At 62.1% G+C, this 24,965-nt stretch overlaps 1 protein-coding gene across 3 annotated transcripts; it reads right to left on the bottom strand.

Annotated features, from left to right (window-relative positions):
• Positions 1-827: 827 nt before the first annotated feature.
• On the bottom strand, positions 828-24,358 carry L1CAM (L1 cell adhesion molecule). Of its 3 annotated transcripts, none has more exons than XM_047714790.1 (29): positions 24,259-24,358; positions 14,665-14,855; positions 11,999-12,013; positions 11,429-11,534; positions 11,000-11,202; positions 9,924-10,046; positions 9,648-9,818; positions 9,284-9,395; positions 8,971-9,155; positions 8,689-8,820; positions 8,417-8,560; positions 7,704-7,815; positions 7,429-7,595; positions 7,183-7,339; positions 6,876-7,000; positions 6,656-6,766; positions 6,218-6,415; positions 5,960-6,030; positions 5,548-5,770; positions 4,963-5,078; positions 4,538-4,739; positions 4,333-4,455; positions 4,065-4,238; positions 3,844-3,963; positions 3,601-3,753; positions 3,048-3,182; positions 2,528-2,600; positions 2,410-2,421; positions 828-1,972 (listed from the first exon to the last, which is right to left on the bottom strand). In XM_047714790.1, the coding sequence occupies exons 2-29, from the start codon at positions 14,738-14,740 to the stop codon at positions 1,741-1,743; spliced, it is 3,771 nt and encodes a 1,256-aa protein (XP_047570746.1). In that variant the 5' UTR covers positions 14,741-14,855; positions 24,259-24,358; the 3' UTR covers positions 828-1,740. The 3 variants fall into 3 exon arrangements, with proteins under 3 accessions (XP_047570746.1, XP_047570745.1, XP_047570747.1); XM_047714789.1 differs by lacking the exon at positions 24,259-24,358 and adding an exon at positions 18,329-18,348; XM_047714791.1 differs by lacking the exons at positions 2,410-2,421; positions 11,999-12,013; positions 24,259-24,358 and adding an exon at positions 18,329-18,348.
• Between the last annotated feature and the right edge of the window lie 607 nt (positions 24,359-24,965).

Raw genomic sequence — 24,965 nt, 5'->3', positions numbered from 1 at the left:
TTTCCACCGGTCCCCACCTCAGTGCAAAAGAGGAGGGGGGGATGGGCCTTCAGCTGAGCAAAACATCTCCTTGTTATGTCACAAAAAGCCCTGATTCTGGGGACAAGAAGCGGACGTTGACTGCTACGGCTGGAGGTTAAGCCGGGATGATGAGTGTGGAGGAGACTTGAAGGGATTCGCTGTCTACTGGAGTGCGGAACCCGGCCAAGGACCGGAGGGGCATGTGCTGGGAGAGCCGGTGTTTTAGTGACAGCAGCTGGGAAAGCATGTTCGTGGGCCCACAGGACTGATCAACAACGACAGGAGAATGAGATATGCAGAAAAGAGGGCAAGCCCTGAGAGGCCATGGCCTGGGAAAGGCGGGTGACCTCAACGGCCTGCAGCTCAGCCTTGGCGGGGGGGGGGAGGGCCAAGGGCTCAGGTTCAGCGCTAGGGGGGCTGATCTGGCAGCAGGAAAGGGGTAACTGGGGGAAAGAAATTCTCTTCAGATGCTTTCCGTGCTTGGTTGCAGATGAAACACGGGCTGCCCCTGAACTGTGGGGAAGGAACCGGACCTCCCCTTGGAGAGCCAGGGGCCGGCCCTTCAGGTCCACTTAAGGCCAGTGTGCTCAGTAAAATGACACAGCTTGTCTTCAGTCACAGGTTTTTATTTGCCTGTCATAATTCTGATATTTATGTACATATATATATATTTCTTTTGTTTTTTTTTGTAAAGGGCTCATCAACAGACCAAGCAAAGGCATACAGGGAGACCGTAGCTGCCAGGCAGGAGCGCGGCAGAGCTGGGAGAACCAATCTTTCCTTTTTCCTGTGTGTGTGTGTGTGTGTGTGTGTGTGTGTGTGTGTGTGTGTTTTTATTTTTCCTAGGATGGGATCATCAAAGCTAATTGCTATAAAACCTAGAAACCACCTAGAGACTCAGACATCTGCCTACACTAGTGGCATATGGGGAAAGGCGAGGGCACAAACTTTCAAGATCACGGTGTATTTACATTCCCAAGGCTGAGGGGCAGGGGAGGCTGAGGAGGGGTTCTACTCGGACCGGGCAGGGTGGCTAGAGGGTCCTGGGCTGCAGGCAGTGGCGGGGGCAGCGGGGAAACGTGCCTGCCCCATGCCCTGGCAGTGACAGAGGCCACTTGGATGTTGTCTGGTGGGCACTGAAGGCAGCATGTGTGCAGAGCTCCGGGAAGCTGGCCGCGGGGTGGAGCGGGCAGCGGAGGAAGGTGGCGACCAGCTTGATACTGCGAGGTGGGGACTCTGGGCCCTCCAGATGGCCTCCTCCGCCCCCGCGGCCAGCTTGCCCAGCTCCCGTCCTGATTGGAGCAGATGGTGGGGACACCGAGTCCCGTCCCCAACCCCAGCCAGGCTGTCTGAAGAGTGGCCACCCCTACTTCCTCTCTGCCCAACCACGGCCCTGCAGGCTCTTGGTGGGCGGGTGATTGGTCCCCGAGCTGGAACAAAGCAGTGCGTGCCCAAGAAGGTGTGCAGCTGGGTTTTGGCAATAAAGTGGGGACCGGGTAGTCAGAAGGGGTTCAGAGGCAGTGAGCTCCTCTCCTCTGCCCCCAACTTCAAGCCTCCCGCAGGCCCAGGGCCGGGAGGGTGGGGCCGAGGCCTGGAAGGGAGTGGATGGAGCCTCAGTCCCAAGGTCAGCACAGGTGCTGGGCTCGGGGGTCTTGGCCTGACTCCCTTGTAGCCTGGCCCCAGACTTGGCCCTGCCTGGCCTTGCCTGGCTGGAACGCGCTACTCTAGCGCCCCGGCAGGGTTGATGGGGGAGGCAGCCCCTGAGCTATCATTGCCTCCTGTGGCCTCCTTCTCCTTCTTGCCACTGTACTGGCCGATGAAGGAGCCATCCTCATTAAACTGGACGTCCACACTGCCCCCGTAGTCGGCCAGGCTGTCATCGCTGCCCAGGGGCTTGATGTCTCCATTGAGGGACGGCTGGCTGCTGCCAAAGGCCTTCTCCTCGTTGTCACTGTGAGGACAGACGGCGGGAGGGAGTGGGAGGCTCCCCGGGGAGCCCAGCAGGAGCGGGCAGGTCTAGCCTGAGGGAGGAGGCCCGGCCGGAGGGCGGGGCCCAGGTTCCACCTGCCTTTCATTTGAGGAAGAAGTCCTCATCCTTGCCCCATGGCCCGGGAGGGCAGGTGGGGTGCACACCACCAGAGGGGCAGGATTGGGGCATGCCCAGGATCCAGGGGCCAAGAGGAAGGAAGTGGGTGCTCAGCCTACAGGTGACAGCAGACCCATAAACTGGGCATCAGTGTGGGGACGGGTTGGGGCATGTCGGCTTCTCCCCGAAACAGGGAGCTGCGGGGCCGGAAGGCTGGGGGATGGCAGAACCCCGGGGTACTGTCCGTGGAACGGCCTCTGCCATCAGGCTGTGCCAGTATCTTCCCACCACCCCCGTCTTACCTCTCCAGGGACCTGACATCACCCAGCAGCACGGAAGAGAGAGAGAGATAGGGTCAGATATGAAAGCAAGAGTGGTGCTGGGTGGCCAGCCAGGCCCCACTCTTATCCCTGGGCTCACCTGTACTCGCCGAAGGTCTCGTCCTTCATCGGCCGGGCCTCAGAGTCCACGTGGGTGTCCTCCTTATCCTTCACTGAGACATAGACACAGAGAAGGCCCAGCTTCCTCTCCCACCCCTGCCTGCCTCTGGGCACTAGGCCCCATCCCCAGGCTGGAGACCCTCTGTGCCCTAAGTGCCCCTGTTCTCTCTTGGCAGTGCTCAGAAGCTGGGAAGCCTTCGAGGCAGACCCCTCACCCCACGTGAGCCTGAGTGCCACATGCTGCCAGTGTACACGGAAGCTCTGTGGGGCCCCTTGCCTGTCCCCATGCAGCCATGCCATCCTGCCAGTGACTCGGGTGCCCATGACCACCACCAGCGCCGTCCTGGAAGGCCTGTGGCCCTACAGCTCCTACCGTCTGGAGGTGCAGGCCTTCCATGGCCGGGGACTGGGGCCCGCCAGCGAGACGGCCTTCAAGAGACCCCCTGAGGGAGGTGAGCCTGGGCCCTGCCTCCCACTCGGTGGCTGCCAGCCTCGCTTACCAGAGTACTTGCCGCCTTTGCTGCGCTTGATAAAGCAGAGGATGAGCAAGACGAGAAGCAGGAGGACAACGGCGCTGATGAAGCCGATGAACCAGCCCTCAGTGGCGAAGCCGGCGGGAGGGAGCCTCACACGGCCTGGCGGGGGGGTCCCGAAGACACTGAGCCTGGGCCCCAGCGAGACCCGCACTCCCAGCCCTCTGCCCTTGGGGACCCGAAAGGGCTGAGGGAGGGCCAGGCCCGCAGACACCCCAGGGGCTGGGGGCAGGGGAGGGGGGCAGTGATGACCTGGCATTGAATCGTGCTTGAAACTGACACTTGACCCGGGGTGGGGGGGTGGGCGGGCCCGCTGGGGGCAGGGGGTGGGGAGGAGGACCTTCTGCAAAGATGACTGCCCCGGAAACAGTTAAAAAACAGAAGGATACAGAAAGAGGCCATTTCAGGGGCCCGGACTTCTCAATCCGGGCCAAGCGGCCCCCAGATTCCAGAAGGACAGCAGAGCCATGGCCTGGGGCCTGGGGCAGCCGCGGGCGCGCGGAGCCGACAGAAGCCTCACCGGTGCCGTTGGTCTTCACGGCCATCTTAAGGAGCACCCTCTCCTTGAGCAGGTGGATCTCGTAGTCGGTGTCGGGCTGCAGGTCCCACTGTGTGTAGGAGCTCTGGTTGTAGCTGACGTACTGCGGGGGCAGATGGGGGCTCATCTTCTCGTCTGCAGGGGTGAGGGCGGCAGGAATGAGCAGGAACGCCAGGCAGCAGCCCGGGTTGTGCCAGCCCCGGGGGGGGCCCTCTTTGTGCTCACCCCCCAGGGCTTTGAACCAGATCTGGAACCCAAAGTTGCACTGGCCCTCCTTGGGGACCCAGGAGACCACGCTGTAATTCTCGCCGGCCATGGCCGAGATGTTGCCAAAATCCGGGGTCCCTGGGGAGCAAGAGGAGGTTGTGGGTCCTCGAGGCAGCCCGAGGCTGGCCCTCCTGGGGCCTGGCTGCGGGTCGGGGGCCTCCTCAGCCCCTGCCGCTCACCGGATAAGGCCATGGTGCCTCCCTCCCGCACAATGGCCTCCCCGGGGCCCTCCTTGGTGGTGGCCTGCAGCCGGAAGCGGTACCGCAGGTGCGGGCTGAGGTTAGTCAGGTTGTGTGTCCGAAGCTCGGGGTCCGGAAGGTCAAAGGACAGCTGCTCCTTGTCACCGTCGTCCACTGTGGGGAGAGGCGGGGAGTTGGCCCTGGCTGCCAGCTCTGCCTCCCCCCGCCCCCCCGAGCTCCCCCCACAACTCGGCCGCGCCCCACGCACGAGGGCGGTAGGAGAGCACGTAGCCGGTGAGCACGCCGTTGTGGCTGAGCGGCGGCTGCCAGTGCAGCAGCAGGCTGGTGTCTGACTGGCACTCCAGATGCAGGGCCTCGGGGTGGCCTGGCACTGTGGGGCACAGAGAAGAGTGGCAGGTCCTCGCCTGGGGCCGCCAGGTGGGGGATGGGGCGGGGGCGGGGCCCAGGCTCACCTCCCTCGGGAGTCTTGAAGGCCATCTCGCTGGCGGGCCCCAGTCCCCGGCCATTGAAGGCCTGCACCTCCAGACGGTAGGAGCTATAGGGCCGCAGGCCTCCCAGGACGGCGCTGGTGGTGTTGGCAGGCACCACCACGTGGCCTCTGTGGACATGCCTCTTGCTGTGCTTCCTCTGACTGCCCTCCCACCAGTACGTCACCTTCGGAGAGGGGCAGGAGACCCCGTAGTGTAGAAGGCAGCAGGCAGCGCACCTCCTCAGGCCTGCGTCCCACTGCCCTCAATGGGGACCCTTTCCTCCCACCCCAAGGACTCCTGGGAGAGCAGCCCAGGTGGCAGAGGCCCACCCCAGGGCTGCTACTCCTGGTGGCCTCACGCATCACCCTGGGGATCCTGCCACCCCCACACCTTGAACCCTTCCTTACATTGTATCCTCGGAGGTGGCCCTTGACCTGGGCGGGGTCCACCGGCCACCACCTGACCAGCACAGTGCTAGAGTTGAGGATCTTGACACCTTCCAGCTCAGGGCTTGCCTGGGGGTCTGTAAGCAGCCGGCGACAGGGATGAGGGCCTGTGGCATCCGCAGGCCAGCCCAGAACCCTCCCACAGAAGGAAGATGGATCTGGCTGTTCTATGGGGTGCACCTGGTGTTGGGCTCTCCTGGCAGACCGTCTATTAGTTGCAAGGGAGAAAGGATCTTGACCAGGTGACCAAAATCAGTGTCTAGTAATGTTCCAGATGCAAGGAAAGGAAAGGCGCAGGACAACTAGACCTGACGGGGGGTCTGGATTGGATCCTGGACTGGGCGGAAGACAGCGCGGACGGGTACACCCGGGATGTCAGCCGCCGACTAGAAAAACAGCGTCTCAATGATCAAAGATAAACTTCTGTACTTCGTGGGGGCACTATGGTTAGGGAAGAAAATGTCCTTGCTCCTAGGAAATGCTCTATTGAGAGCCCCAGCATGGAGGGAGGGCTGGGGACCTGGCCAGCGTTTGCCCAATACTCACAGTCTTCCCCCGAGTAGCCAATGGTAATCTGCGGCTCAGGGCCCTTGCCCTGGCTGTTGACGGCCTGGACTTTGATCTCATAAGGCACAAAGGTGGACGTGTTGGACACAACCAGCAAGGGGTCGCTCACGATCTGTTCCTGCCAGGCACCCCGTGTCCCTTGAGGGCGCCACTGGACACGGTACTGAACCTGGGGGGCATTCCAGTCCATCCATCTAAGGGGCTGGAGAGGGGTGAGCAGAAGCGGAGCTGGTCAGCCAACAGCACCTTCCCCCTCAGCTGACCCGCTCCAGAGCCCAGCCTCATGTCCTGTTGTCTTCTGATCCTTCGCAGAGTCGGGGGAGCAGCCGACACCCGCATCCCGCATCCTGGCCTGATGTCCTGGGGCATGCTCAGCCCGGGGGCCCCTCACCTTCCAAGTGATGACCATGTTGCTGGTCTCGTTCCCTTCCCCCTTCACGTCCACAGGGTTCTTCTCCGGGGCTAGAAAATAACATGATAACACATCAGAGCTGTGGGCTCCCACCGAGGCTGTGAAGGCCAAGGCCAAGGAAGGAGGGGGCCCTTTCTGGCACTTGGAAGCCAGGAGCCAGAAGCTCTGAGCGAGCTCTGGCTCCAGCAGAGGGGCTCGGGTAGGCCATCTCTTCCCCTTGGACCCCAGGTGCCTCACCTGCCTCAGGTGTGACCACGGTCTCGGAGGCCGGGCTGGGCTCTCCAGGCCCGTACTTGTTGATGGCAGTAACTCGGAAGGAGTAGCGCACGTAGGGCGAGAGCTTGAGAGTGGTGGAGGTCTGGTTCCCGGGCACCTTGCCCAGACTGTACCATTCCTGAGGCGCCATTTCCTTGTCTTCAAATTCAATGTCATACTCTGCCAGGAAGTGAACCAGTGAATGGGGGAGGGGCAGACAGGGGTACAAGCCCGACTTTCCCTGAACGGGAAAGGGAGTGCCCAAGGCAACAGGCAACCTCAGAGGCTGGGGAGGAACCGCGAGCCCCATGGAGGGGGGCCCGTCATGGAGCCGTGGTCCCAGGAGGAGGAGTCCCACCAGGAGGGAAGGTGACCAGGGGCGGCCGGGTGGGGGCTGGGGGGCACGCTCAGGCCTCTTACTCTCAATGGGGGCGTTATGGTCCTCGGCGGGTCTCCAAGACAGGCGCACCTGGCTCTGCTCCAGCAGGTGGCGGTCGGACAGCTCCAGCTGGGGCACTGGCCCGGGGCTCCCTGTGGGTCATGGAGAGTGGATTCTCTGGCCCGAATACCAGCCGGCCACCCCCACCCCAGCTGGAGGGGGGCGCCCAGGCCGACAGCCCAATACCATCCTGGGACTCACCCACCACCAGGAGCTGGGCCCGGCTCTCCACCACGTCCAGCTCAGTGCCAGCCACACAGCTGTAGTTGCCCTGGTCACTGTAGTCCAGGCTGTGGATGACCAGGCGCCCCTCCTCTATGAAGTACCTGCAGGGGGCAGGGGGTGCATGCTTGTCCCTTTGTTCTGCTCCCTTTCCCTCCCTCGTTTGCCAGAACCTCCCTGCTCAAGGCAGGAGCGCTCCCCCGCGGATGAGGCCAGGAGGTCTGGACGTCCTGCTTTCCCCACTCTGCCCCCTTCCACCAGGCCGAGGTTGGGGCCGGGTCCGCACTTGTCACTGTCCCCAGACTCCTGAAGGTTTCGACCGTCCCCTCGCCAAGTGATGCTGTGCTGCAAGGAGGGGTCAAAGGAGGCCTGGCACGTGAAAGTCACTTTTGAGCCTTTCTTCTCGATTGCACTCTGTGGCCCCTGCGTGATCTGAGTGGCATCTGAGGGCAAGGAAGGAAAGGGGGGTCACACCGGTGTTCTCCAGAGACCCTAACCCTCCCTCCTGGAGGTGTTGCTGATCACATCAGACCTTTGACCTGCAGGTTAGCCACAATGGTCACATTGTTCTGGTCATTGGTGGCCTGGCAGAAGTAGTGGCCAGTGTCATTGGCCTGGAGGTCCCGGATGCCCAGGGTCCCATTGGTGTAGGGGAAGAAACGTTCATCCCGCAGCACGGTCTTCCCTTCCTTGTCCAGCCTGGAGTGAGCAGGGCAGGCCCGGCTCAGAGCCCAGCCGGCTGGGGGCCTTGCCCTCCCTGGGCCAGAAGGTGGTTTGGAGGCACCCCACTGGGGAGGGGTCACTCACCACTGGACACTGGGCACAGGGGCTCCAAAGGCCTTGCACAGAAGATAGGCGGTGCTGCCCTCGACTGCCATGTAGGTCTCATTGTCTGGGGTCAGGATCTTGGCAGGAAGCTCTGGGGGAGAAGTAGTTACAGGGGACAGGCAGGGCTCAGGGTAGGGCGAGGGTGCATAAGTCATCAGCATAGGCGAGGGCTCAGCAGGCCAGCCTCTCCCGGATGGGCTCAGGGGCCATTCTCAGGTCCCCAAGAGCCTGCCCATCTTGCTTCCCTGTATCCAGGCTGAGCTTCTGCCTTCCAGTAGGCCTCAGCTATGCCTCCCATCCCAAGCACCCAAGTTTGACCAATTACATGAGGCCCCGCCGACAGCCCACCTCTTCCTGAAAGCCTTCCTGGCCCATCCCTCCCTTTCCAGAGGCTCCGAGAGAGGAAGCACCAGGCTGGTCTCAGAGACACAGGGCCTCCTCTCAGTGACACGTGGTGGGCCGGTGCACTGTCTGAAGCCACCCTGTCAGCTGTAAATGGTGGCCAGACCCTGCCCTTCCTCCACACCACCGCCCCCAACCCTGCCCCACGCTGCTGACGAAGGTGGGAGCGAGATGGGGTGAAGGAACCCGGGGAGGAGAGAGGCAGCCACGGCAGACAAAGCAGCTGTTGGCCGAGTCAGTCCGGTGGCCTCGCCGGGTGGGCTGCGGGGTCAGACAGACAGGTTACTCACGAACGACATAGATGTAGGCATTGGCCAGCAGGAGCCCGTGCCGGTTGCGGGCCTCGCACTGCGTCACCATCGTGTCGCTGGGCTGCACGTGGCTCAGGATCAAGGCCCCACGCTGGATCCGGTACTTCTGGTCCTTAGCCAGCTCTGCGTGAGCAGCAGTTGCGTCCGGGGGCCCGGGGCAGAGCCGTGAGGCACACCGAGGCACCCCTCACCCTCCCCTCCCACCCCAGGGCTCCCCCAGGCTCCCTGCCCCTTCCCAAGGCCCCACTCACCCTCCACAGGAATGCCGTTGATTCTCCAGGTGATCTCCGGCTGGGGCCTCCCCTGCACCTGGCAGTCTAGGCGGGCAGTCTCTCCGGGCCCGTACAGATGACTCTGGGGCTTGTGCAGCCAGTAGGGGGCAGCTGCGGGGGGGGGGGGGGCTGCCCTGAGCAAGCAGCCACCGCGTCGCCCCGCCCCTGGCCACCCCCCACCCCGCCACCACCTTGGGCACTGCAGGCTCCTGTCCCTGGAGGTCACCCCAGGAGCTGGTGTGGCCCAGGGAGGCACCTTACCCTCCACAGTGACGTAGTAGGTGTGCCGGTCGCTGCCCAGCGAGTTCTCTGCCAGGCACCGGTACTCGCCGTCGTCCTCCTCCGCCACGTTTAGCAGCTGCAGCGTCTTGTTGTGGTTCTGGTAGGCGACTCGGTCAGCCGGCATGGGGCCACTAGGGCGCAGCCACTTGATGGTGGGCGTAGGGCTGCCCCGGGCCAAGCGGGGCGGGGGGTGGGGGCAGAGCACATCGGAGAGAGCACAAGGCTGCTCAGCCTGGGCCAGAGACAGAGACCCCCCCATCTGCCCACCCCCACCCAGGGCCCCCAGACTCACAAGCCCTCGGCGATGCACTCCAGGACCAGCGGCTGCCCCTGCAGGGCCACCAGGTGGCTGCTGGAGTTGGTGGGGAAGAGCAGGCGAGGCTTCCTGTCGATCATGCTGTTGGCTGGGAGGAGAAAGGAAGCACCCATGAAGTTACCAGGGTAGATGACTCCCCTGTGAGGTCCTGGGTGGGGCCTGTTTCCTCCTCTGTTCTAAAGGAAGGACCCCGTCTCTGTTCTGGCCTCCCAGGACGGGGTCTGGCCAGGGTGCAAGTGGGGGTCGAGCAGTCCTGGCGGAAGACTGAAGCCGTCTGATCTTTGGGCTGGGTCGTGCCTGGGTGGGGGGGTGGGCAGGTGTCCGAGTCTTTGGGACTCACTGGCCTTGACCCGGAGGTCAATGGGTTCCTTCTGGATGATGGTCCGGGTGCCAGGGAAGTGGGCGTGGCAGATGTAGTCCGAGTGGTTGTCCGAGGTGAGGACGTTGGCAAAGTAGAGATTGCCGTTCTGACCCATCGTCACCCGCTCATCCTGCTTGATGTGCAAGATCTCTGCGGGGGTGGGGGGGGGCAAGGAAGCAAAGGTCAGACCCCCACCCAGGGAGAGGTACCCGTTGCCACCTTCTCCCCAGCCAGCAGCCCCTCGTGGGCACCCACTGCTGTTCATCCAGTAGATTCGGAGCGGCTCAGCGCTGGGCGGAGGGTGGCAAGGCAAGACCACCGACTCCCCCTCCTCCACCTCTACAGGCTTCACCGTCTCTTTTGGCCACTTGGGGGCACCTAGAGGGGACAGACAGGCTGGCGCTATGGGCCCTAACTCCTGGTCAAGGCAGGGCAGGGCAGGGGAAAGGAGGACAGACGCCCCGTGGGAGGGCCTTTCTGGGCTCAAGGCTGAGACCTTCCACGTGCAAAGGAGAGGCTGGGCAGAAGAGCAGAGGACTGTGAAGGGTTAACCCTTCACAATTCTCAGCTCCCACCCAGAGGCCTAAGATGGGGGGGGCTATGGTGCAGTGATGGGGGAGGGGAGCTGTGGAAGGATGTGGGAGTCACAGACCCTTCCATCATCCTGACACAGAAACCATGGCAACAGTCGCCAAGGTAACCAGAGGGGTGGAGAGGCAGAAAGCTCAGGGAGGATGGGATTGGGATGTAGAGGGAAAACCCCAGGGAGAGGAAGGCACAGATAAAGACAGAGCTGGAGAGCGAGCACCGGAGGAGGGAGACAGAGTGCCAGGTCGGAGGTGGAGAGGGAGGCAGCAGGGAGGAGGGAAAGCAGAGGAAAGGGGCCACAGAATGCTGGGGAGGTGGCAAGACATGACCCAAGAGCTGCGGAGAACGAGAAGGGACTGCAGAGATGCAGAGGGGACAGAAGGCCAAGCCCAGGGAGGAACAAGGCAGCTCAACAAACCTAAGCCTGGGGCGGGCGGGAGTCGTGAGGAGGGCCCCGGAGGCCAAGGCAGGACAAAGCCCAGAGGCAGAAGCGAGGGAAGGGGAGCTAGGGGTGACCAGAAAGATAGCGGGAGAGAGGGACAAAGCACGGAAGGAGGGGGACAGTGCTGGAGAGCGGAGGAAGGTGGCTGCGGCTGGCGGGGCCCCCAGACTCTTCCACACACTAAACTGCCAGCAGGAGGGCCATGGCTCCCAGCCTGGACTCCCGTGCCAGCTCCCTGAGACCTGTTCGGGGACCGTCTTGTGTGCCCCAGGCCCTCCCAGGCCCCTGCAGTGTGTCGCACCCTCAGCCATGAGCTGGATCTCATGGGACATGGCTGTGCCCAGCTTGTTGCTGGCAAAGCAGCGGTAGGTGCCCTGGAACCTCTGGGCAAAGTTGCTGTTGTTGCCCGTGATGGTGAAGGAGCCAGAGTGTGGTGCCTGGTGCACGGTCACACCCACTTCCTCCTTGGGTTTGAAGTGGACGCCATCCCGAGTCCAGCGGAACCTGTGGGCAGAAAAGGGCTCAGAGGCCTGAGGCCCAGGAACCCAGGAAAGGGGCTGGAACAGGCCAGAGGCCAGGCTGTGAGCAGCCAGGGACCCTGGGGATGGGCCAGGCAGGGCAAGGACCAAGGGTGACAAGAGACAACTGGGGTGTCTGGGCGCAGAATTTGGGTGGTCCTGGGAGGCACGGGGACCACAAGCTGAGGGCTTAGAAGGTGAAGGTCACTCACTGCACTTCAGGTTTGCCACTGGCCTCACACTTGAGGCTGATGTCATCTGTAGGGAAGACAACCAGGCGCCGTGGAGACTGTTCTGTGATGACAGGTGGTTCCATCACTGGGGACAGGAGAGACAGAGATGTGGCAAGGATAGTGTCTGGCTTCACAGCCTCAACCCCTGTCCCACTGGGAGGGCGGCAGGGTTCGAAACCCTTAGAGTCCCAAGGCCATGGGAGAGGGTTGGGGAAGAACGAGCTAGAGAGCCATGGGCTTGCGGGCCATGAAAAGAGGGAGAGAAGGGGACACGGTGCAAACGTAGAAAGAGACAGAACGGAGAGAATGGCAGCGCAAAGAACGAAGACAGACATCTGAGAGAGACACGAAGCCAGAGACAGAAACCAGGAAGTCCCATAGAGAGAGGGGAGCAGAGAGGACAGAGCACCGGAGGGTGAGCAAGAAAGCCCAGGCCCGGGGCAGAGACAGAACAAAGACGAGCCGTAGGCAGGATATGCGGGAGGGGGACCTGCAGGCACCACTCTTTGCCCACCTCCTGGGAAACACTCCCACCCTCCCCCAACTTACCCCGGTATCCTTCATCTAAGGAATCCAGGCAGCAAGGGAGAGAGCAGAGAGAAATGCTGACACTAAGCCCCAGCAGGGCGCCCGCTGGCAGGGGCAGAAGTAAGCCCACCCCGCCCCCGCCGACCCACCCCCTCGCCCCGAGGAAGGGGAGGGAGTGAACCAGGGCCACGGGTGGGGTAACATAAGGGTTACATGCCAGGCTGGAATTGTAGCAGGTCAAGACCCAGAGGACAGGGCAGGGTCCCCATCTCTGGTCCCAGGGGCGGGGTCATGGCCACAGGGTCCAGGCCGCAGCTCTCAGGAGAAATCTGTGCCTTTTACAAGTAGTGCCCTTTGGACAGACCCTTGCATCCTTCCCCTGGCAGGGCCTGCAGGACTGATCCCCGTTCCACCCAGGGTGCCTCAGAAGCTGGGGAGGCAGGAAGCCTAGCGTCCCGGGTGCCCTCCCCAGCTCCAGCCCACTTCCCTCCTAATCCAATTACCACGGCTCAGGCGTTTTCAATTACCCAGGCCCAGCCTCCGGAGCCCAGCCGCCCCTCCCCCCCCCCAAACCCTCCCAAAGGCCAGGCTGCCGCCGAGTTTCCGTCGCCTGCAGGGCTGATGCCAGCCCTCTCTCTCCCCTGTCTTCCTCCCCACCAGCCCCCAAGTTCCCTCGGGTGGGGGAGCCGGAGCTACGGCCTCCCAGCTGCAGGACTCAGCGCCACATCGGCCTGGGTGGCTGTGAGGAGGGGAGAGGAGGCAGGGAGGCTTCTGGAAGCTTTGTCTCCGCAGAAGACCTCCGTTAAGGGTCCCCAGAGAGAGAGGAGGAGGCTTCCTGGGGACACTGCCCAGGGAGCCCTGAGCTGGGGAGGGGCCAGCGCAGGCAGCCCAAGAGCAAGAGATGGTGACTGGGATGGAGAACAAGATGGGGAAAATGGACTGGATGGAGGAAGCGGGAGAAGAGACAAAGGGGCCCGGAGCTGCAAGGGGGAGCAGGCTGTAGCTGAAGGTCCCAAAGGGGAGGCGCCCCGCCACCCACCATATTGTACTGGGGTCAATAACCAGCGCTGGCCAGTGCTCAGGGCAGCGCACGTCTGTCTCCTCACTCCTCCCTTTCTCCACATTCTCCCTGCCCCTCTGCACACAGACACGCCTGGCCAGATGGCCCAGGCAGTGTGGTGGCAGGCGGGCCAGGCTGGTGCCCAGGGTAAGGCCTGAAAAGCAACCAAAAGGAGATGGAGGGGAAGGGGGACAGGTACATGTAGGTGAGTGTGCAAAAGTGTGAGTCCAGGCAGACCTGTGAATGCTCCTGGGTGTTCTAACCCGGCAGTGTGTTTGTACATGGGTGTGTCCCGCCAGAGCACATCTGAAGGCTGTGGCTGTGCGTGCTTGCGTTCCATATAGTACACCTGCCTCCATCTGTGTGGGTGACTCTCTTTGTGTCTAAACCCCTCGTTTGTGTGTGTGTGTGTGTGTGTGTGTGTGCGTGCCTCCCATGTGTCCTCTCAGGGTCTCTGCCCCTTCTGTATATCTGGGCCTGGTTGGATACAGGTGGCTTGTCTGTGTCTACCCACGTGTGCATCTAAGGGGACATCCCCACCCTTTGTCTCCTCTCCACCTCCTCCAAACCCTCGGCTGCCTTCCGCCAATGCCGGCTACCTTCCAAGCCCACCTCCCTCAGTCCCTGTCCCATTCCTGGCAGAGATAGTCTTCCCCACTGCCAGCCCCCAGCTCATCTTTCAGTGACACAGGCCTCCTCCAGCTCCAGGCTCAGAGACAAAGGTAGCAAGGTGAGGGCGAAAGGACTGGAACTACCGAGCAAGGAGCGGGCTCAAGATAAACAGCACAGTAACGCACACCCACACGCGGACCCAGCTCACACACACACGCGACCCACCACGATCAGAGGCTAACAAACACCTGCAGACCGTCACAAACCTGACCAGTAACAGTTACAGCGACGCACCAACCTACACATATAGGAAATCAAAATCACACACTCAAGAATATCCACATGTTGTCAGTCACAACCACACACTTCCATACACGCAAATACACAGTCTGTGCAACTCACAAGCACACGCAAATACTCATGGTTTGTCACAAACCTCCAGCCACACTTCCCAACACCCACACACCCATCCAGGACACTCAGCAAATGGAAGGTTCCATCAGTCCCACCCCTCCGCCCCACCCATTCATAAGGATCCAGAAAGCTGCTGGGCCTTTGTAAGGTGTCTTGTCCTGTCTCAGTTCACAGACAGGGCCACCAAAGGCCCAAGATGGGATTATTCAAGTCAGAAGGAAGGCAAAACTAGAATCCAGGCTTTTGCACAAGCTAGCCCGTAACCGGGGCCGGACCCCCTTCTCTTGCCCGCCACAACCCTGGCGGCGGGTGGGGGAGGGCGGGCCAAGGGCGAGCACAGAGGGGGTTGGGGCAGCGCCAAGCTCGCTGTCCGTGGTCCTGAAACCGCTCGTCCAGCCCGCGCCTGTCCCCTATCCATGGTGCTGACACACCCCGTGCCTTCCACCAGTCCTCTCCAGAGGTCCTGGGGGCCTCCTGCCCATCTGTGCCCGGGAAAGTAGGAGTGAGGGTCCAGAGCCAGCAGAAGGTGAGGAAGCAGAAGATAAAGAGGAGCCCAGCGCGGCGGCGAATGGAGGCGTCAAGGCTCCCTCCGGCTACTCACATTCGTCGGGAATCTGGATGAGCAGGCAGGGGCTGCACAGAAGCAGAGGCCACAAGTACCGCAGCGACACGGCCATCTTCCCGGCGGCGCCGGCAGCTCGGCACGGCACAGCCGGCCGGGCTTGGCTCAGGCTCCGGCCGGAGGGAAGGGGGCTGCTGGGCGGCTTGGGGCGGGATCCGGGGGTGGGGGCACTGGGAGAGGGAAGGAGGGAAAGGAAGGGTGGGGGAGGAGAGAGGAGAGAACGGACGACTTTAGTGACTAACATCTGGGCGAGCCCCGGCTCCTGGCCCCGCCCCCCGCCCCGCCCCCGGCTGGCCGGCTCCCCCATCCCTCCCTCCCCCACACCTTAGAAGGAGAAACCTAGAAGAGTCTTAGCACTGGCTAGGCCTCCAGGTTGCCTTTCATTCCTTCTCCTCTGTGCCTTCCGAACCAGCTGCCTCTCCAGCGTCAACTTGTTGCCACAATCAGCTCCCCTGGGCATGCCACAGGCCACTCAATGCATGAGTGTGGATGAGGATGGGCACGTAGCCAAATATGCACATTAGTATTTATGTGGCTGTGTGTGTGCAGGCAGGAGCACATTTGTATACGTCCTCTCTGGGAGGGGAGTGCACTCACGAATGGGTATGTGTCAATGCATGGGTATAGATAGCCGTGTGCACACAGGAACACGTGTGTCTTCTCATGTGTACCTGTGGGGGATGAATCCTCATATGTGCTCTCTCTGTGTTGCACACAAGCAGGGGTGCGCATGTATGCAGAGAACTCTTGTCAGTATCACTGCCATGGGTTTCAGAGCCAACTGATCTCTGGGTGCTGTTCAGCTCTAAAAAAATGGTGAGGGGGGCAGCGGGATCTTGGGAAGTGGGGACAGGGAAGGGAAGAAAGGGGCCCAGGAAGATGACATTTCACAGAACAGTTTGAGGAAATGGAAGAAGGAGGAAGGAAGCCTGACCTCAAGAAGTGGCAGGAGAAAGGAAAGTAGGAAAGCACCTCTCCTCTGTTCCTCTGTCCCCTGCAGGGCAATAGAAGTGAGTGTGGCCTCTCCCCTTCCAGATGCTGCAAGCCAGGGCAGGGATCAGGGGGAGCTCTGGGACAGTGTTTCTGTCACCTCTCAAGTGTCTGGCAAGCCCAAGTCTTTTTCTGAGTCTTCCGGGCTCAACTGCTAGATGTGCCTACTCAAGCACCAAGTGATAGCAGCCACACCCACATCCCACCTGCATGCAAGAAGCCCTGAAGACGGGAGGTACAGGCAATGGGGGCTTCTCTGCCAATGACTAGAAGAGGAAACACGCTCCCAAGAAGACAGCAAACTTTGACTCCCAACAGGAAGGGGTGTGAGAAAGAGGCAAGTGGAGAAAGTGCAGGAGGGGTAAAAGTAGGCTGCTGTTGACCAAGAGCTTGAGTCTGGAGCTGGGGTCTCGGTGCCCTCCCCAAGACCATACTGGACCTCGTCATTGTGCCCAGCGAAGACCTCAACGAAGGGAGACAAAGCCTCATCCAGAAGCTGAAGGGGTGGGTAGGGAGGCCTAGAATGCCCTGATGAGGCATCTAGACTCTGTCAGGAAGCAACCAGCAGCCATACATTGGGTTTTGGTAAGGTGACCCCCAAGAAGAGTGGTGAATGCAACAGACCGCCTGGGGACTAGGAAGGGCAAATGGATGGTGGTGGAGAGTGGTCAGCTGACTGGGGATGGGGGAGATGGAGGAGCACCAGGACAGGTCAACATGGATGGGCTGAAGGCCAAGAGAATGCCTTGGAGGGCTGAAAGTGGTGACCGCATGGCCAGTTCCCAACTTGCAAGAACTAAGCTGGGGCCCAGAAGGGAAGAGCAACAGCAGACCTTCCCCCACAAAGCCAGTACTAGCAGGGTGGCCCCCAGGCAGGCTTGGCCTCCACTTCAAGGCCTGTAGGAAACAGTAGGAGACTCAGATCAGAGGGCAGGCGATCAAACAACCACCTTGGGAGCTCTGAACGCTCTAGTCTTCAGAGGCGGGGGGAGGGAAACCAGCGAGGGCAAGCTCAAAGAAGGGCCTTCTTGCACGGAGGAGACCTGAGTGCTCCCTTTGCTGGAATGATGATCACTGTCATGGCAGCTCCTCTGTGTCCTCAAAATCCAGGCTCCCAGAACGGGGTCGGCAGATAAGATACACGCCAGGTGCACATGTACGGCCAATACAAGCCCCTGCTCCCCACTCTCTGCCCCGTCCCAGTGCCCCACGGTCTCCTGGTATTTGCCACCCAGCTTGCCACCTTCCCGGGCACTCAGACAGGCAGGAGCCAGAAGGTTGAGGCCCCCTGACAGCAGGGAGGGGGCTCTACCTCCTCCACTCCCACTGCTGCCAGGTCTCTGATCTCTCATCATTCCTCAGGCAATTACAGAGCAGGCGGCTCAGGTTGTCAGCTCAGCAGGCCCCCCAACACCCATCAGCACCTCCAGGGGCAGGGAGGCAAAGAGAGTGTTCCACAAGCTGGTGTACAGATGGAGCCAAGGCCATGTCTGCGAGGGGTGGCGACGGGCTGGGGAAGACTGAAGGGTGACAGACAGGGTGAGAAAGAGGCAGGAGGGAGCAGGAGAGGCTGAGAAGTGGGGCTGGGGGAGGGAGGACAGGGAATGGGAGACAAAGGATGCTGGACCACCACTGCAGTAACCAAAATGGAGAAATCCAGCAACGAGACTGGCACTGGGGAAAGGGAGAGAGAAAAGGAGTACGAAGGGTGAGAGATGGTTGCAGAAAGCTCTGATGGAAAGTGGTCCAAAGAGCAAGAAGAGTGCGTGGTGTGTGTGTGTGCACTTGGCCTAGTGGTGCCTCCTTGGGCATTCCTGTCCCTTGGGGGGTGTGCCAGGCAAGGACTGAGATGGAGGAGGGAGATGGGCCTGAGGAGGGGGGCTTCCTGGGCTGGGAGGCCAGGCTGGACTGACAGGCAGGGCAGAGAAGCTGTTGAGCCAGGACCACAGGGACAAAGCCCACGGTAACAGGCAGAGCAGCAGGTCCCCGGCCACTTGTGGCACTGGGGCTAGGAGACAGTTGTAAGACACAATGAATGAGGTGGGGACCCCCAAAATGGGGAGGGAGAAACACTCAGAGGATCCCAGTGGGGTCCTTCCAAGATTTCTGCTAGTGGAGAGTGAGCAGCCACCTGGCTAGGGGAAGGGGCCCGCATGTCCACAGGCACACCAGTGGGTGTCTGTGTGCATGCCTGCACTTTGTGCTGGGGAAATGCACAAAGGCAGGCTGCTCCTGAGTGGGTCTGGCTGGGAACCTATCCCCCGCCCCCAACCCCCCCCCCTCCAGGCAAGAAGAAAGGGCGTGGCAGGCACAGAGGTAGCTGGTCTGGTCCACTGGAGCCGGCAGACAGATGGGCTCAGGACTCCAGAGGAGCTCCGCCCCTCGCCGCTCCCTAGCTAGATTGTGCTCCCTTAGTCCCTGGGTCCCCTGAGGAGTCCTCTCCTCCGGCCTCCGGTCCTCTGACTGGCAGGAGGACTTGGAAGGTCACGGAATGATGCTGAGACCTGGGGTTTCTGCTCTCCTCCCTACACACACAGACACACACACACACACACACACACACACACACACACACACACACGTCATGAACCTTCGAGGGTGCCCAGGTCCTGTGTAGAGTCCTCCCTGCTCCTCCCATCTGATAAAAATGCACCTGCTCAAGGGACAAGCAGCAAGAGGGCCTTCCAGCTCAAGGTCTGCTAAGAATGGCAGCGTCCCATGATCTCGCAGGCCTGAGCAGGGGCAGGGCTGGGGGCTCAATGTCCCAGGTGTGTGAGATGGTCTGAACACGGGTAGTGGGTCCGCGTACTCCTAGGCCTGGGGCCCATGGCTGGGCTCTCTCCCCAGCAGGGCTGGTGGGGCCTTCAAGCCTGTCTGCATGTACATGAGGGCGTGGGTGTCACCTGGTCCCCGTGCACTGTGTTCCTTTAAGGCTCCTCCTCACCCTCCCCCCGCAGGCTGTGGCTGGCGGGTTTCCATGGAGATGGAGCCCAACTCCCTCCACCGGCAGCGGCAGCGGAGAGGAAAGCCTGCCGCAGCCAAATGGGTTATTTTGATAATACATAAAGGAGGCTGCTGGGTGGGAGCCCCCACAGGTATCTGGGGGCTGGGGGCCTGAAAGGATTGCTACCTTGTCTTCTGTGGCCCCCCCACCTTGCCCCTCCCTGAGGCGCTCCCCAGAGTGAGCCCTCAGCCGGCTGCAGTCGCCAAGGCAACAGACCTCACCTGTAAAGGACCATTCTCCTTAAAGGGTGAGGAAGGGGTGGGACAGACGTTAACCCTTCGTGGGAGAGCAGGGAGAAGAGACAGTCTCCACTGGGGAGGGGAGGGGCGGAGCTCACCATTTGAGGCCCGAACAGTTTTCCCCACCCGCTCACGTGTGTGTCTCACTCAGATGCCCCATTTTATTAAATAAATTCATGGATACTACTCACCGCACCCCAGGGACTTCTAAGCACTTTTACATGCATTACTCAATTAATCCTTAACCCCCCCCCCCCACCGGAGGAGGTGCTATCACGATCCCAACTTCACAGATGAGGAAACTGAGGCTCGCAGAGACAGCATGGACCAACGCTCACCAGGATAGAGATTCCCAAAGCCACTAAACACTACTGGGGGGAGAACCAGTGGGGGGAGCAGTCAGCTCGCCTCTCAGGCACCCGGCGTCCCAGCATGTGCACCTGCTTGCGTTCCCAGAGGGCCAGGGCCCTGGCCAGGGGTGGCCTCCAAGCCGTCCTGCTCCGTAGGGAAGGGCTTATTTGCTAAGCAGATGGCAGGCAAATGTGGGGGACAGGGAGGGGAATCTTGGGAGGAGGATGTGACCCATATCACGCCTCAGCACAGAGCAGAAACCATTCCCTTCCTGGGCCTTCGGCTTTGCATGACCCCTGCCATCCAAGGATGCCGTCCGAGAGAAGGCAAATTCCTTTCCCTACCGGGCTTGGGGACAGCTGTGTGGGAGTGGAAACTGAGGCCCAGTGGAGCAGGGGCCAAGACTCTAGCCTCCCAGACCCCTAGAGTGCCAGTGCCATAGCCGAATTTCCCATGCATAGTTGGGGAAACTGATGCCCATGGCCTAAAATCTGCCCCCCTTTCCCCCCTCTAAGCCTTCCTTCAGTTCTGGAAAGCTGGGGACAAGACCACAAACATCCCTAAGAAATAAACCTGGCACTAGAAGGGGCTTGGGAGCCAGGCTGGAGGGCACAATGTACACCCCATTGCAATGGGCTGGCAGGGCCCGCCTCTAGAACCCCAGGGAAGAGAAGGCAGCCAAGCGGACAGGCAGCACAGGGACGGTGCCTGGCAAAGAGGAGAGGCAAGAAGGCTCAGCTTGCTGCCAGATCTGCCAGTCCTGGGACACCTGGCCCAAGGAGGGGCATGGGGGATGGGCAGGGGTTGCCTAAAAAGGGCTCAGAGATGGCCAGGCCCCTCCAGCCCCCTCAGGGGTCCCCACCCCCAAAGGGCTACAGAGCAGAGGGACACAGGAAGCCTTGGGTGGACAATGGGTCTTCTGTTGTCCCCAGGGCCTCAGCATTCCTAAGGCATGAACACAGGAGGCCAGGGGAGGGGTCAGAGGGCACCCCCCACACACAACGGGAAGCCCCATGCTGCAAGGCACCCCAGCCCCCCCGCGACCACCACCATCAGCCCCGCCCCTTCCCAGCACAGGCCCACGGGGCATCCGAGGGGACCCATTCGGGCACAGAAGGATCTGCCCACGCTCTCTCACGAACACAGACAAATGCAACCAGATGTATGATCCCCACTCATGCAAAGAGGAACGCCGTGCAAACGTCGGAAGGCCTGGCTTCTCTCTCCAAATGCTCTAGACCTGAAGGCCGAGGGAGGGGCTCCTGGGAACTCATCTCCTGCCTTCGAGCTCCTCAGTCAGGCCGACATCGAGATGGACAGGCTCAGAAGGCCCCCCTTGGCTGCATGCACAAAGCCCAGGACGCTGTCACCTCCTCCTCCGCCCAACCCAAGGCTGACAAAGCCATCCCTGATGGGTTCAGGGCCAGAGGACAGTGGCTGGGTGCTCCCTCCGCAGCTTCAGGACCTGAGGAGAACATGGAGGGCCCAGGCAAGCTCCCGAGGCTCTGGGTGGGGGGCACTGGACAAAGGAAAGCTTCCGGAAAGGCCAGCAGTCCAGACCCTTCCCCTGCAGAGGGACTGTGGCCTCCTCTCTGACCGTGGGCTTTAGGATGCCACCAAGATCCTGTTGATATCGGGGAAGAAGGCCGACTGGCCTTGCTAACTGCCTGTCCCCCAGTCCTCTGGCTGGTGGCCAGCAGGCGCCTCCTGTCCACCGTCCAGGTCGGATGAAGCTACTACAGGCAGTCTGGGCCCAACCCCAAGGCAAGGAGCCCACTGGAGGAGCGCTGGAAGCCGCTGAGCAGTCACCCAGGTGCTGAGGCTCAGAGCTAGGGCCAAGCTCAAAGACATCAGGAATGGGGCAGGGGAGGAGCAGGGAGAGCAGCTAGACAAAAGGGGAAGCAAAGAGAGCAAGCCCAGGGCACCAAGGGGGAAGGGTGGGACAGGCAGAGGCAGGGGGAGGGGAGGAGCACAGCAGTGCACTCCCCACAGCAAAACTCAACTGAGTTGGGGGGAGAAAGGCGACGCTTTCTAGAAGGGGGGCATGGGGAGCTGGGTGGCTGGCAAGGGGAGAGCAAGGGGGCGGGCCAGGGGAAGCAGAAGAAGGGGGGCAGTCAGGATGGGCAGGGTCAGAGCAGGCAGGAGGGCGAAAGACTGGAAGGCAGGGCCTGCTGAAAGCCTGTCCCAGCAGGTCCCCACCCAGGAACCCAAACACAGCCGTCCAAACCCAGAACGATCTTGTGGGAGGAGCAGGCAAGGGCAAAGACAGGGCCTGATCAGACCCCCTGCGACCCCCATTGTGTGAATCACAGGCTGGGGCGGGGCCCCTAGAACTGCACTCTGTGCGCAGTCTCCCCACCTCCCACCTGCCTAGGGGAGCCTGGCAGAGCAGGGCAGTTGGCTGAGATGTCCATCTTGGTCAACCTCTGCACCGGACCCCCATCTCTACTCCATTCTCCCCTAGCACACGCCCTCCCCAAGCCCAGGACAACCCTAGAGACCCATCCCCCTCACCCCAGAACTGTTCAATCTTTTACCCAAGAGGTGGGTCCAGGAAAAGCTCCCTTCGCCTTTGCCCCGGTTCTCGGGGAGCTGGCCTGGCGCTGCGATTCCTGACCGGGCCCCTCTGCAAGGCCACATGGCCCTCGCCACCCACAACGGCGCCCCGAGCCCTTCTTTCCAGTGGCACCCATTTAGAGCGGCACTGGAGACTGTCTCGAAAGGGACCTTGGAGGTAAACGAATCTGCACCCTCATGTGATAGCCAAGAGGGCAGAGGCTTGGAGCAGGGAAGGAACTCAGACGCCCAAGTCACTGGGCTGGGGAAGGGCAGATGTGGCACGTGGGGCCGCCTCCTCCATTCTCCCCCGCAGGCTTTGCCCAAGTGTGTGCCATGGAAGGCACCAGCCCCAGCAGCAGAAAGAGGCTAATTGGAGAACAGCCCACTGGAGGAGACCTCGGATGGGGCCCTTGCTCGCTCCTTGCTTCCCTTTTCCCTTCAGAGAGTCACAAAGGAGAAAAGAAAACCAATTCATTCCCTCCGAGGACAAAGGCGGCGTTGGTCTGGTTCCTTACTGGCTCTTCCATCAGCAGCACGGAGCCTGGCCCAAGTGGGCACTTGGCAGTGGGCAGCCACCCAGCAAATGACGGCCGACACCATGGGCCGCTGGGCTCCTGGGCAGGGAGGAGCTCATCACGGTACAGAAAGGGGCCCCTGCCGCCTCGGGACACTGTGCACCCACTGGGTGCTCTGCAGGGGGGCTGGGGCCCGGGCACTGGGGGAGGAGCCTCTGGGGAGACTGAGGCTGGGGTGTGCTGAGCGGTGATCAGATCACCGGCAACCCTTAATTTCTTTTGTTCTTTTCTGGATATTTCAAGTGTACCATGGTAAGCCTCGTTACTTCTGGGACTGCACACACACAGACACAAAATAAGTGTGAAGGAAAAGACAATGATCAGAATGCAGCAAAGAGAAATGACTAGGAGCCAGAGGACATTCCCGGTCTCAGCCCTGACACCAGCTTGCCTTGTGGCCACAGAGAGCCAGGAGCCCCTGCAGCCCCAGGAGCCTGGGGGCACACAAGTGGGTGCTGCCTGGGTGCGGTGCCAGGCGAGAGGCTGGGCCGGACTGAGTCCCACCACCTGCGGCAAGGAGCTGCTCAGGAGTAAGAGGGAGTAGAGGCCCCAGACAGGTCCCTGCCCCAGCGCCCCCACCATAAGAGACAAGAAAGATGAGGCTTAGCAGCCCTTGGTGGGAAGAAAGGCTGACTGGCTTATTCACTGCCAGGGCCCACGTGAGTCAGCAGAGATGACACGGGGCTGCCCAGATGCCCCTACCCTCTGGGTGGAGTTAACTGGAAGCAGGGCACCTCCTTAGAGGGGGGCATCAGGCCTCCAGCGCCTTGGGGCTGGCATATGGCTCCGGAACTGACTCCCTAACACAGGCAATGATGCGCGGGGCTCCAGACCCCCACAGGGGGCAGCACGTTGTACTTGCTCTTTGCGGGGCGGGGTGGGGGGGCAACCAAGAGATTCCAAAGTCTGCCCTAGGGAAGGGGGAAGAGGAATTGCAGGCCCCTCCCGTAACAGAGACCCGGCGTCGGGCAAAAGATGCTCTGAGCATCTCGCTTTCCAGAATCCCTGGCCCTGAGCCGCTGCGACCCTCCCTCCCTCACCTCTACCCCACAGACCCACATTCTATGCCCTGTGCACTGCCGCACACCGTAGGCGCCCGGGCTGACTGCACACAGTGCACCTTTCTCGGCCGCAAGAGCCTTCAGAAACTGAGGCTCCAGACACACCCCGCGCCTCCGCAGGAGCCCCTGGTCCTGGTGCAGGCTTGCAGGGGAGCCCTGGGGAGTCCAGACTGGGGTTCGGAAAGAAGAGGGAGGAGAACAAAGCCCCCCTTCGCTCCCCCCCAGCCTTGGGGCGGAGGGCCTGGCAGCGCCCGGCCCGGCCCCCACCCCTCCCCCCCACGGCAGGGGCAGCCTAGGCCAACCCCTACCACGCAGCGGCAGGCTTTTCAGCCAAACCGAGCCCTCGAGTGGGGAAGAGGGGCAGCCACGCCCAGGGCCACACCCCACGGCGGCCAAGTGGGGGGTGTCACTCGGTCCCCAACGCTCCCCTTTCTCTCACACGCGCACACCCGTAGGGATGTGCCAACTTCAGCCCCTACCGGCCCGCACAGGCCCTGCCTGACTCCCCGCGTAGTGTCCCTCTCCCGACCAGCATCTTGGGCGTCGCCCAGGTACCCCTCACCTGTCGGGCTCCGGCTCCCAGTCTCCTTCACCGCCCCCCGCCCGGCTCCCGTCCGCGGGGCCCGGAACCCGGGGCCTGGCCTGGGTGGGGCTCCAGCCACCCCGCCCGCAACTGCGGGCTTGGCCTTGCGGCGCCCCTAGCTCTCGTTCCCCCATCCCGGGCAAGGCTGAGCCAGGGGGCCGGGGGCGTCGCAGCCGCAGCCGGGGCGCGAGGGCAGGCCTGCCCGGCTTACCTGCGCTGCGGCTGCCGCTCGGGCTGCCCGCCCAGCCTCCGCGCACGCCGGCCTCGGACCCGCTGCCAGAGCACGTCTGCGATGCCGATGCTGCGGCGGCAGCGGCGGCGGGGCGGGGCGGGCGTGCGCGCAGGGGAGGGGGAGGGGAGCGAAGGGGAGGCGGGGGAGGAGGGAGTGAGATCACCTCCCCCGCCCGCCCCGCCCCGCCGCGCCCTCTCCCCTCTTCTCCGCGGACCCGGGCTGCGGAGCCCGGCGCCGGCCAGGAGCCCCTTGTGGCCCCCCGCGGGAGCTTAGTACGACCCCCGCCGCCAGATCTTGCCAGACCTGCGCCCGCAGCCCCGTAGTCCCTGGCCCCTGAGCGCCCTGCACCGCGGCGCCCTCGCCGCAGCGTTGGCTCCGGGAGGGAATCGCAGGGCGAGGGTGCCCCCGGAGCGCGGGGCTGGGATGTGGAAAGAGGAGTGGGGTGGGAAACATCCCCCAGCCCTCACCCGGTCCTCGAGGGCGCTGGCGAGGGAAGAGCGGTCGGCCGCGCCCTGGTCGTGGGGTGTTTGGACGCTCCCCAGCCAGGGGCAGAATTCCCCAGTCCCTGGGGTCTTCCCTGAATCCCTCCCATCCTAGGCACCCGGTCCGGTAGGGCGCAGGCCTCGATTTCAGCCCATCAAAGACGCTCCAGGGATGCAAGGAGGTCACGGAGAGGGAGCCCCTGG

The sequence above is a fragment of the Lutra lutra genome, chromosome X (assembly GCF_902655055.1).
Source record: "Lutra lutra chromosome X, mLutLut1.2, whole genome shotgun sequence".
Lineage (NCBI taxonomy): Eukaryota > Metazoa > Chordata > Mammalia > Carnivora > Mustelidae > Lutra > Lutra lutra.
This window is presented reverse-complemented; position numbering and strand designations above follow the sequence as displayed.

Bases quoted from the DNA above. Each gene is read 5' to 3' on its own strand.
- L1CAM (XM_047714790.1), bottom strand. From the start codon at position 14,740: ATGGCCGTGTCGCTGCGGTACTTGTGGCCTCTGCTTCTGTGCAGCCCC. The intron at 11,203-11,428 runs GTGAGTGACCTT...TTCTGCCCACAG, and splicing joins AGTGGCAAACCTGAAGTGCA to GTTCCGCTGGACTCGGGATG. The intron at 8,561-8,688 runs GTGAGTGGGGCC...CTGCTCACGCAG, and splicing joins CAACGGCATTCCTGTGGAGG to AGCTGGCTAAGGACCAGAAG.